Source organism: Tiliqua scincoides, chromosome 4 (assembly GCF_035046505.1).
Source record: "Tiliqua scincoides isolate rTilSci1 chromosome 4, rTilSci1.hap2, whole genome shotgun sequence".
Lineage (NCBI taxonomy): Eukaryota > Metazoa > Chordata > Lepidosauria > Squamata > Scincidae > Tiliqua > Tiliqua scincoides.
The window spans coordinates 52,914,872-52,927,534 of NC_089824.1; the positions used below are offsets into that span (position 1 = coordinate 52,914,872).

Genomic DNA, 12,663 nt, shown 5'->3' on the forward strand with positions numbered 1-12,663 from the left:
ATTAATTTCACAATTCCTGCTCAGTATGTGCCCTTTTTACTGTTGAGTGTCATTCAGTCATTTGAATATGAACACATGCAGCTTCCTTCTAAGCCAGGGGTGCCCAAACTCTGGCCCTGGGGCCACTTGCGGCCCCCAAGGCCTCTCAATGCAACCCTCAGGGAACCACCAGTCTCCAATGAGCCTCTGGCCCTCCAGAGATTTGTTGGAGCCCGCACTGGCCCGATGCAACTGCTCTCAGGGTGAGGGTGACTGTTTGACTTCTTGCGTGAGCTGTGGGATGAGGGCTTCCTCCACCACTTGTTGTTTCACATCTCTGATGCAGTAGCAGCAGCAAAGGAAAGGCCAGCCTTGCTTTGTGCAATGCCTTTTATAGGCCTTGCGCTATTTCAAGACCTTCATTCATTCATATAAGTTCATATTTAATATATTCATTTATGCAAACTTATGTAAATTAATTTTTTTTGTCCCTGGCCCCTGACACAGTGTCAGAGAGATGATGTGGCCCTCCTGCCAAAAACTTTGGACACCCCTGTTCTAAGCTAAGCTATTGGTCTACCTAGATCAGTATTGTCAACACAGACTAGTAGCAGCTCTCTTAGGTTTCAGTCAATCTCCAGCTCTACCAGGCTATCCCAGGAATTGAAACTGGAACCTTCTGCATGCCGCTCTGTCACAGAGCTACAATCCTTTAGATCTGCCAGCTTTTCAAGTCAGTCTATTAATGTTATGTTAAACTGTAAAATTAAACCGATTAGTTATGAAGATATGTGTGCTTAGTCAGCAGAAGTACCATAGTACTGATCTTACTAAAGGCTAGCACTTCTGAAACAAATTTAAATTACTACTCTTTTTTTAAACATGGCAAATCTGTTTTGTCTTCATGCCGCGAAAAGTTGCAGTTCAGTAAATAGGAAGGCAAACCTTCAACCTTCTGTGTTTGAACAAGAACAAAAGTGAGAGCATTTGTCAATGCCTTTAAACCTGCCAGTTTGATAGTTTGCCTCGTGTGGCTCCACAGCAATCCCTCCAGCTACTCAAATTGTGACACTGACAAGCTGTAAAGGGAGTGCCATCCACATATCCTTGGCCCAGAAAATCTGTGATTGATGAAGATCGACTGAAATTCCCACAAATGATGTGACAGCCTTGCAGTGGTGAGGCTGCCACGCTGCACATGAAAAGTAAAAATATCCCTTTGTTATCTTAATTTTCAATTTATTCTGCTTCTTTTAGGCTGTATGGGGGGGGGGGAATGAAGGGATTTCAGTTTCTTACTACCTTTGCTTTTCTTAGTGACCCTGATGGCTCCCTGTCATTTCTGATTAAAGTACAAGATTTCTGTGTCTGTCTCAAACCAGTTTTCCATCTTACCTGCTATGATCAATGCCTCTAATGGGTTGCTGACAATCTTCTGTAGAACACTGTATTTATGAAACTAGGTATTGCAATCATGTGCAACTTCATGTGTGTGCAATTTTCATTTTTTGTGTAGTATTTAATCACATCTTCATTTTCAGGTTTACAACCATAGATAATTATTGTAGGGGAAGTGACCTGTGTTGCAACAAAACAAGCCAGTGAATGACCTTTCCCAGTATAGCAGACTCACAATATCATAACTTCAAAAAATTTTTCAGGAATCCATTCTGGGACAATAATGACTAGAAATAACTGCACAAAAATTTTGGTTAATTTCCTGCTAACTGCAAAAGGCCAAAACTAAATTGGATGGTTTTCTTCTCTGTGTTTGGGTCATTCTTTGCTGATTTGGGATGGAATGGTTCAGGTGTGACTATCTCTGGCATGCTGTGACTGGTGTTCAGAAAATTACTTGTGCTTATAAAATGTTAAGTACTGAACATATGCCTGCTGAACTAATATCCTTTGCATGAGATTTTTTTAAAGTGTCTGTGCAGACCAAGGATCAAGATTTTGAACAAGAAGTGTTCAGAGAAATAGTCACCCACACTGACAAAGTGTCTGCCCCCCAACTGCAGGATGCAGCACATGTCCCACTGGCACAGCTATGCCAGTGCTACAAAGTTGGTTAAACAGCATCATTGCCGGTGCTGAGCTCCAGCACTGGTGCTGGGTGTTGCAAACATGCCATAAAACATATCTGCAGCCCCAGGGAGGAGTGCTGCCAGTGCCAGTCAGTGATGTGCCTCAGCGCCGCACGGATAGCCAGTGCCCCTCAAGCACCGGCCCATGGTAAGAAGTGGGTGAAAATGGGGCAGAGGGAGGAGAAGATCAGACCTGGGAAGGGAGTGGAAATGGCAGCAACCTCTGACTGCTGAATCCGAACCTCCCTCCCTGCCTGTTCAGCCTGACATGGGTCTCCTTGGTTCTGCACACACTCAAAAGTGGGTGAAGATCCAAGGAGACCCATTGGCACCACAGTTGCATTACCCAGGGTAAGGGAGCAAACACTTATGCTGAGGAAACTGCCAGCATTAGCCCGGCACCCATAGGATCCAACGGTTGCTATTTTGGCGCCTCTGGAGCCCTGGGCACTGCCAGTTTTAGGATTGGGCTGCCCATCTTGCCTATAATCCTTCTTCTAAAAGTAGTTCCATAGGTATTTTAAAAGGTATTTGCTTTAACCCACTACTTGGGTGCAAGGAGGAACTGTCATAGTGAATGATTCCCTCTTCTGGTTCTCCTTTGACTAGCTGGATTTAGGAGGCATTAGTAATAGACCCTGTAGCCTGGAGCTGCAGTTATGTAATCCCAGATCAGTTAATAAGGCCATCTCATCTGGGATTAATCCTGGATGAACAGACTGATTGGCTTTCATTACAGAAACCTACTTGGATATGATGCTCTCTTATCTCTATCCTCCAAGTTTCAAGATGTTACAGCAGCCTCTGAGATAGGAAGGAGGGCTTGCAGTAGTTTGTTGTGATTCTCTCTCTCATCCAGATTATCTGCCTAATCTAGCTTCAGTCTATGGTCTGGTAGAGAAAGCCTTGGCTGTCAACCTGTCCCAGGAGCTGGTTAGAGGAAGTGTCTCTCTGTTGGTTCTGCTGGACTTTGAGTGATGGTTCTCTTTGAACTTTCAGTGCAATTGACCATAGTATCCTTCTGGTTTGCCTTGCCAGGATGGGGCTTGGGAACAGTATTCTACAGTGGCTCCAATCTTTCTTGGAGTGTAGATTCCAGAAAGTGATACTTGGGATTCCTTGTGGGCTGTAAAGACAGGCTAGAAACTGGGATTTTTAAAATAAATAAAATAAAGTAAAGCTGTGACTAAAGTACAAGAAGTCATACTCTCAAATACTAACTTACAAATTCAGTGTAGTTTAGATGCTTCTGCACACCTCAAATTTAGTTTGACTTCTTTCTCAGTCTTGATTTGTTATGTTTGTTTGCTTCATTGAAATATAGTGATCTCTATTATTTTTCTCTTTCAGTGTTTGAAGAAAAACTACAACAACAGATAATTAATCAGGTATTTTAACCATTTTACTTATATTTTAGTTGCATAGACATTCATAATAATAATAATAATAACTTTATTTTTACCCCGCCTTTCTCCCTGAAGGGACTCAACTTATGAACAGTCAGGCTGCTACTTCGGTGGCTACACTGGCTTCCAGTTCGTTCCTAAGCTCAACTCAAAAGTATTAGTTTTGGCTTTTAAAGCCCTTTATGGATTGATACCAGGGTATTTGATACCAGGCCTCCTTCCATATAATTCTACCTGTACTCTCAGATCATCAGAGGAAGCCCTTCTGACTATGCCCCCACCAGCAGAGGTGAGGGGGATGGTGGCTAGAAATAGAACCTTGGTGGTGTCTTCTCATCTGTGGAATTTCCTCCCTCTGGAATTCAGAACAGCTCCCTTTCAGCAGGACTTTATGATCCTTTTATTTTGAAAGGTTTTGAGTGACATTATGGACTGGAATTTTTAATAGGATCTCATTTTATTAGTTTCGTGTGATTCTGTGGTCTGTTCCGTTTTAGTGTTTTACAGGTCATGCCTTGTTATCCCTTGGGGTTCTGTTCTGGAACTCCCAATGGATTAAAAACAATCAGTGGATACCAAATCAGTGGAAAAAATTACTTTAAAGACCCACTTCCAGGTTTCTTGATCCTCCATTGCTCCTAATGGAATAATTTCATTCAATTTGATTCCATTATTCACCCCATCTAGTGGCTGAATGCAGTATAGCATCTATTCCAATGCATTCTGTGGTGACAATGAAGGAGTAGGAAGTGGGTCTTTGAACCCAAGAAGCTCGCAATCAGTGCGGTTTAACAGCATGAAGATAAGAAATTGGATTTTGGTGCTTTTTTTCCTTGTTACAAGGCATTTAAATGTGGACCCTGGTATCAGTGGTGAGTCAAATCAGTGGATACCGAGGCAACATCAGTAATTGTTTATATGTTTAACATTTTAAATATTGTTTTAATTAGTATCTTTTTATTCTGTAAGCCGTCTTGCGTGTGGGAGAAAGGCGGAATATAAACTCTTCAAATAAGTATTTAGGAAGAAAATGGTTCAGGATGTAGAGGGAAGATATTTGAATCTTTGCTCTCACAAGTACTGTGTAGAGATGCTCTACTTCAATTTTTCTACATCAAGCAAAAAATTAGGCTGGATGACTTACAGCCTCCTCCAATTCACCCCTTGCTCCTGACAGCAACCCACCCCAGACACCTCAAATTCACTCCTGAGAATCTGGGCAACCTCTGGAACAAGATGGGATGCAATGAGCAGGGAACTGGTAGAAATCCACTCTCTTGAATGGCTAGAAATGCCTTCCATTCACACAAGAATAGGTTAGGATATAACCCTGTGTTTCTAACTCACTCTATGGATTTGGGCACAGATATGAAAGTTTTTTGCACCTATTTTATTTTAATTGTAATTAGTCAATTTCATTAATGCAGACTGAAAGAAAACTGAGAACTCTCCCTGAAACCAGTGGGTTGGCTTAGTTCTCCACTTTTCTTTGTAGCTGGTTGAAAACTTGATATCTGCTGTTCAAAATAGCATAATAGTCCCTATTGGTTGCAGAAAATTGGTTGCATGTAAAGTTCTTTGGCTTATATCCTAAGAAAGTTACAGCCCAATCCTGAGCTGTGCTGGGCTACGGCAGCATCAAAAATGGCTGCTGCAGCATTCTGTGCTCTTCGAGCAGCTTGTTGGAACAGGGCAAAAGGTTATCACCCAAAAAGAATTGCTCTTCTACCCAGGCTGCTTGCAAACCAAGACACAAAAGAAACTTAGGCCAAAGTCTGAAAAAGAAGTTTACTTACAATCTGATGCATGTTCATACAGACACTTACATCAAGGTTCTTAATACTGAAAGACCAGGAGCCCTAAATAGCTGCCCCTGGATGCATGCAGGTATCATAAAAACAATAGCTAAAACAGAGCCTAAGATACACTCATCTGTATTGCAAAAGTCAGCAAACAGGAAGCTATATATACACAAAGAGGAAATCAGCAAAGAAACACACCCTTTAAAATGATTGTTAAAGGGACCACATACAATTTCATTTTAAAGAACTAAATGCTCCCTCAACTGATGAATGCTACTCAGTGTTGCTATTCCCCAACACAGCTGTGGGCAGCACTTTGGGAGAAGAGTACTTTCATCCTCTTCCCCTGGGTAAATGCAATACCCCGCAGTGGGGCTACTCAATTCACCGCCAACAGAAAGGTTGGTGGTGAATCAAGCGCCTCCATGTCAGGTAGTGAGCCCAACACGGCGGCTTTGGATCCAGTGGAACATCGCTCCACTGGTCCCGCCTCCCCCTGCCCTCTCCCCACCTCCCTGGAATGCCTCTCCCCCGCCCTCCGCCTGCATCCCCCCTCCCCGGAACACCTCCCCCCACCTCCCCCCATGCCCCTGTTTACCTCTCCGCTGCTCAGCAATCTGCATGGCCACTGAGCAGCAGAGGTAGGGCTCTTGCCCAGCAGTAGCCCAGTGCTGCCAAGAGCTGGGCTACCATTGGTGCTTGCCCGGCGTTAGGTCCTGCAAACGAGCCTTACTGTATGTTTGTGACAGTGCACGCCGGCAGTGAGCGTGGATTGGGCTCTTAATCATGACTAACTTATCTCATTTATTTCATTGCTTTGTTGTGGCTAACTTTTTTCGGATACAGCCCATTGAAATCAGTGGGGCTTATGTGTTAACTACTGTCATTAATGTTGTTGGGTCTTAAGAACGGCTAACTGTCTTTGGAAGGGGACAAGAAGTTCATGCATGAAAATAGATACAGTATTTTTGCCAGGAGATGAGAGTAGAATGGGTTCAGTTTACAGTACAAGGTCATCATGAAATGCAAAAATATTGCTGGGTTGGCAAAGATTGATGATATTTCTGCAATCCTGAAGTGCAGCTTGTTAAGAAGAAAAATACATAACATTTTGACTGTAAGAGGAAAGACAAAGGGAGAAATTAAACTGGTAATTAACGAGAATTGGCAAATGAAATTAGAGATTAATTCTCTTTATTCCATGTTACTGTCTACACATACAGATTCTTGTTGAACTGAATTGTGCAAACTGCCTCATTCCATTAGCACATGATTTTATACAGTCTGGTATGAGCAAATAGGAAGCTAAATGGAAACCAGATCTGGCGGAGGCAGCCTGTCCCAGTGCTGCTTTCTTTCTGTTTTGATAGAGGTGTGTTTTTCCCAATAGACTAACACAAACTTGGGGAGGGGAGTGTCAATTGAAAAACATGGCAGTGGAGAAGGCTTGAACCTCACTTTTCCCCAGTATCATGGTTTCAGCCAGTTCTTCCTCCACCCAAAGGAGTTTTTAAAAAAAACTTTTTGAGTTTTTTTTTTTAAATCTGATTATGGATCTCCCCTATCATGTGTCATTTGGACCTCTTAAGCTACAATTCTATGCACACTTTCATGGAAGTAAGCCCCACTGAACTTAGTGAGACTTGCTTCTAAGTAAACATGCTTAGCATTGCACAGTTAAGTGACCCACCCGCCCATCTGTGATCATCTAGTCTTCCAAATGCTATTTCTTCTGGTCCCTTCCCTGGACACAATTAATTCTGAACAGCTTATTTCCATTTCCATTTTTATTTATTTTTAGACTTCAAGCAAAACATGCTGGTCAGAATACATTAAATTTGAATTTAAACCATTTAAATCACTGCAGTGTAAGCAGCCTAGTTTGCAACTTCCCTGACAGTCTCCTCAGTTTTCTATCTCACTCTGGCTACCTTTTGATTATACAGTCAAGATGTGGAAATTATCATCTCAGGACTCTTATCCTGAGGGAAGGACCCTTATTTGCATGGGCAAAGGTTTATTTGGCATCCTTAGCTGCATGCCATGACTAACTATTAGGGAGGCATTCACAGGTCATTGTGGTTACCTGTGAGGCAGGGAACTCTGTCCATATTCTTTAGTGATCTTGTAAATAAGGCCACCTACATTTTTCACATGTGTAACAACCACAGGAAATGGCCTGCATGACAACTACTCCGCACAGGTAATGGCTGCAACTTGTCAGTTGGTTGACCACATGAACTTTCTTCAGGCAGCCTTTCCAATCTTATGGTGGGTCAGCGCAGCCTGATCCACAGCCTGTAAGAAGATGGAAAGTAATGCCTTCCAAAGTGTGTGTGTGTGTGTGTGTGTGTGTGTGTGTGTGTGTGTGTTTTAATGAAAAGGGCATGAATACAAGATCTGAGACAGCTGACTTGCACCACAAATATGAGAAACCCTGCTGATTTTTGTTCTTCTTTCTAAGTAAAATTTATAAAGCAATGTGCTTGCTAATGCCGCCTTCATATGACTAGCCACATATTATTGGAAGCAGCTCATTAACTGCCATTGGTACACTTTCTTCTCCCAAAGCTTTTATTTCTCAAAGGAGAGTATATAATGGTGTATTTTTGCTCTATCATCATCATCATCATCATCTCTCTCTCTCTCTCTCTCTCTGTGTGTGTGTGTGTGTGAGAGAGAGAGAGAGAGAGTGAGAGAGAGAGAGAGAGAGAGAGAGAGAGATGAACCTGAGGAGAGCTACCTGAGGCACTTGTGGGAAGCTCAGCTGATCCTTTTCTAGCAGAAAAGTCACTTCTGTCAGAGCAACTCAGCATCTCTTGCTGCATCCTGTCTTTCCTAGGTAGCTGCGTTAAAAGTCCTCTTGTTGCTTGCTCTTACCTTTCCCAGTGTCCTTAGGGGTTATCCTGAGCTTTGGTTGAGAATCCTACCTGGATCACTTGATTTGAATCAGTTTCTGAATAATGATTTTCTCCTGAGTTTTCACAGCTTATCTCTTTTTCCTGGTGAAATGCTTCAAAGGTTTCCCGCTCATAATATTGCTGCATTCAAGGCTAGTTTCAGGGTTCTGTTTGTTCTAACCATTTACTGTTAATGTTGGTGTTAGTAAATCCACAGATTAGTTCCGCTTTTATGCTCTTTAGAAAATTCAAGGAATTTAAGGCATGATATAGTTACAATGATAGCAATAGTAGATTTCTTATCACTAGTTGATTTCATCCTATCAGTTTGATTAATTTATATTCCACCTCAGTGACCCATGTCAAGTTCTCTCAGGAATTTTTTGTATAAAAGAACATGGATGGCCAGGAGTCAGTCACAACACAGGGTTCTTTTGCCAACATTTAGTTGGTGTGTCACCCATGTCCTTTCCTGGGTTGAGCACACCTAAGCCGGAAGTACCCAAGAACTGACGACACACTGATATACTGATGAGCTGACCCTCGGTGGCAGAGAGGAGTTGCCATCAAGTGGAGCATGGGAGGCGAAGGGCCAGAGAGAGGCCAGACCGGAAAGAAAACCAGCTGGAACAAGGAGTTCTATGAAAGACTAGAACTATTCAATTGTAAAAATCCCTATGGGGTTTAGAACAGCCTGCCTATGTAAGCCGCCTTGGATTAAAGTCTGAGGAGAAATCTGATGACCAAAGAAAGGCGGTATATAAATACCTGTATAAAATATAAATAAATAAAATAAGCCATAGGTGTCTAGGCCCGGAATTGTACCTGGGATTTTCTACACACAGACCACATGTTCTCCCTCTGTGGTACAGCCCTGTTGGAGCAGTTATGGATATTCAAGATGGTGCCAAGCAGGACGTATCTGTCCATTGCACAGCTGTGTTTACACTGACAAACTAATGGAGCTCCAAAATAAAAATGTATTGAATGCACACCCCTAACACCAGGTGGCTCCCTCTTCCCTTCAGGAAAATTGTTTAGCTTATATAAAACATTCTGAGGACCCATCTGCACAGTATGTGCAACTGAGTTTATATTTTCTCTGATGAGGTTGATGTGCTAATCATCTTCAGAACTGCTTTAGAGAAGGCCAGTTTTATGAAGCCAGTTTTCTGTCATAAATTGTATTTTTCCTAATCTATTATTTTTTCCATTTATTATCACAAATGTGTATTTTTCAACAAAAACGAAGCTCTCTTAGTAGTTTACAGAGCACAAATAAAAAGTAGCTCCTTTTACTTGTAGCTCCTTTCAAGTAGCTACAACTTTCCACAGTAGCTCCTTTCAAGGTTTCTTCAAGAGACTGAGGTGGCAAGGAGGATCATACAGAAGTCATGGCTGTCCTATCAACTCATTTCTTGCCTATTTGCCCAACACAGATGATTTATCAAACAAGGGTTTTTGGTTGCTTTTTTATGACTGATTAGAGGCAGGGAGATAGTTTTGGACTATATGGAAGTCTTTATGTAAATGTCTATATGTAAGTGAGTGCATGTGTCAGCTGGGTGGTAACATAGTGGGTTCTACATAAGAACATCCCCACTGGCTCAGGCCATAGGCCCATCTAGTCCAGCTTCCTGTATCTCACAGCGGCCCACCAAATGCCCCAGGGAGCACACCAGATAACAAAAGACCTGCATCCTGGTGCCCTCCCTTGCATTGGCATTCTGACATAGCCCATTTCTAAAATCAGGAGGTTGCACATACACATCATGGCTTGTAACCCATAATGGATTTTTCCTCCAGAAACTTGTCCAATCCCCTTTTAAAGGCATCCAGGCCAGACACCATCACCACATCCTGTGGCAAGGAGTTCCACAGACCAACCACACACTGAGTAAAGAAATATTTTCTTTTGTCTGTCCTAACTCTCCCAACACTCAATTTTAGTGGATGTCCCCTGGTTCTCGTGTTATGTGAGAGTGTAAAGATCATCTCTCTATCCACTGTGTCCATCCCCTGTATAATTTTGTATGTCTCAATCATGTCCCCCCTCAGGCGCCTCTTTTCTAGGCTGAAGAGGCCCAAACGCTATAGCTTTTCCTCATAAGGAAGGTGCCCCAGCCCAGAAATCATCTACGTCACTTTCTTTTGCACCTTTTCCATTTTCGCTATGTCTTTTTTGAGTTGTGGCGACCAGAACTGGACACAATACTCCAGGTGTGGCCTTACCATAGATTTGTACAACGGCATTATAATAATAACAGCATTCTGCTTAAACTTGTTTGATGGTTTCAACTTTTGCGATTTATATTCTCTCATTAGTTCATTGTAGCCTCTTATTTACAAATAACAAAAATTTAAGCACAATTAGCCTCTCATGTAAAATACAGTATGTACAATGCTCTTAGCAGTGTGATTCTGTAGGCAAAGGAGTTTGCCACAGAGAGAGAGACAGAAAAAGTTACACTTGTACCCACCCTTCCTTCAAGAAGGTCAGGATGGAATACATAGTTCTCCCCTTCTACACTTCCCAACAACCCTGTGAGGTGTTGAGTGGCCAAAGTCACCCAGTGAGCATCATAATCACCTTGGAAATCATGTTTATGATGGAAAGGGGGATATAAATGCCTACAATAAATAAATAGCTGGAAGGTTTGAACTTGGGTCTGCTCTGTTCTTGTTCAACACATACTACTAATCTCATATTAGAGTAACTTTCTGGCTGCTTCTAGAAGTTGCCTTTAAGAGAAGGCAATACAACACTAGATTACTTTTCTCTCTCCCTACACACAGCCTGTGTAAATACATTGAATTTTTTTTCTCTGTTTTTGCAGGGCTTCAAACTCTATTATACTGAGGAACCTGCAAGCATTCCGAAAAATTGGATCACTGCTGGGAAGCTAGACAAAGCAAGTACTGCTCTTACTGAGAGTGGGCATTCTCAGGGAGGTGCTGATCCTGTTCCAGGAAGAGAAGGCTCTTTGTCTACTGGATTATTTGAAGAGTCACGAAAGTTCAAGTTGCTTCTTAAGCAGCTCAAGCAAGTGAATGTACCTCCAGCCATGCGTCCTTCGAATACATCTATCAAAGATTACCATTGGAAAGCCACATATGAGATTCAAGAGAAACGGAGATCTTCCCTTTATGATTTCTGCAAAAAGTACATTAGAGAAAACAGATCCCGAATTCACCTTCTGCGTATGGTGTCCAGAATATATGTAGAGGATAAACACAAACTTTTGTACTGTGAAGTACCTAAGGCAGGCTGTTCCAATTGGAAAAGGGTTCTGATGGTACTTGGTGGCCTTGCTGACTCTGCTGCTAACATAACCCATAATGCAGTGCACTATGGAAAGCATCTAAAGAAACTAGACAGTTATGATCTGAAAGAGATACACCTGCGTTTAAAAACATATACCAAGCTTATATTTGTACGTGATCCCATGGAAAGATTAGTATCTGCGTTCAGAGATAAGTTTGAGCATCCAAATAGCTACTATCACCCTGTATTTGGGAAAGCAATTATTAAGAAATACAGACAAAATGCAGATAAAGAAGCATTAGCTACAGGCTCAGGCGTAAAGTTTGAAGAGTTCATCCAGTATTTGTTAGATTCTCGTCGGCCAGTAGGAATGGACATCCACTGGGAGCAGATCAGCAAACTTTGTTATCCTTGTATTATCAACTACAATTTTATTGGTAAATTTGAAACTTTAGAGGAAGATGCCAATTATTTTTTGAGACTAATAGGTGCTCCAGAGGGGCTGACATTCCCTAATTTCAAAGACAGACATTCCAGTGATGAAAGAACAAATTCAGAAGTTGTGCAACAGTACTTAGCGGGGATCCCTGTCACAGAGAGGGAGAAGACTTACAACTTTTATTATCTGGATTATTTAATGTTTAACTATACTACACCATATGCAGAGCCCTGATTAGGTCTGGCATACTGCTTAGGCAATTTTTGCCACGTAACTCTGAATAAAAGTGTAGCTTCTAAAATTGAGATGTTTTGATTCGCTAAAGTTTTCATAAACTAAAGTGACACCAACTGGCACAAATTACTGGAATAATACAGAAGAAGAACTAATTGCACTGAAATGTCTGGAAGGGAAAACACTTTTACATTAAACAAATTTAGCATCTGTAATGCAACGGATCTAATGTGTGTGGCGTTGAATCAAGCATTCTCATAATCATCTGAAAACCTCCAAAAAAAGGCATGATCTTATTGTATCTATTCAGGAATAACCTGTCATGTGTTCTGAATGTATTTTTGTATCTTCTCAGGAGTATCAATTAAAATCTAACTTTCTCAGTAATGTTGTATATTCTGTATTCATAGTATATCGAGATGGTATTGCTGGATTAATTCCATATTTTAAAAAATGCATCACTAATGACTCCAGTCCAATTATACACACACACACACACACACACACACACACACACACACACAGTGGCCCAGATATATCTCTCATTCACT

General features: G+C 41.6%; 1 protein-coding gene across 1 annotated transcript in view; it reads left to right on the plus strand.

Annotated features, from left to right (window-relative positions):
• The window catches only part of CHST9 (carbohydrate sulfotransferase 9), a 76,192-nt gene extending 63,751 nt beyond the window's left edge, over positions 1-12,441 (plus strand). Inside the window, exons 3-4 of the mRNA XM_066625810.1 lie at positions 3,417-3,454; positions 11,012-12,441. Coding sequence (XP_066481907.1) covers positions 3,417-3,454; positions 11,012-12,112 — 1,139 coding nt within the window. The 3' untranslated portion in view covers positions 12,113-12,441. The remainder of the gene's footprint in view (positions 1-3,416; positions 3,455-11,011) is intronic.
• The last annotated feature ends 222 nt before the right edge of the window (positions 12,442-12,663 follow it).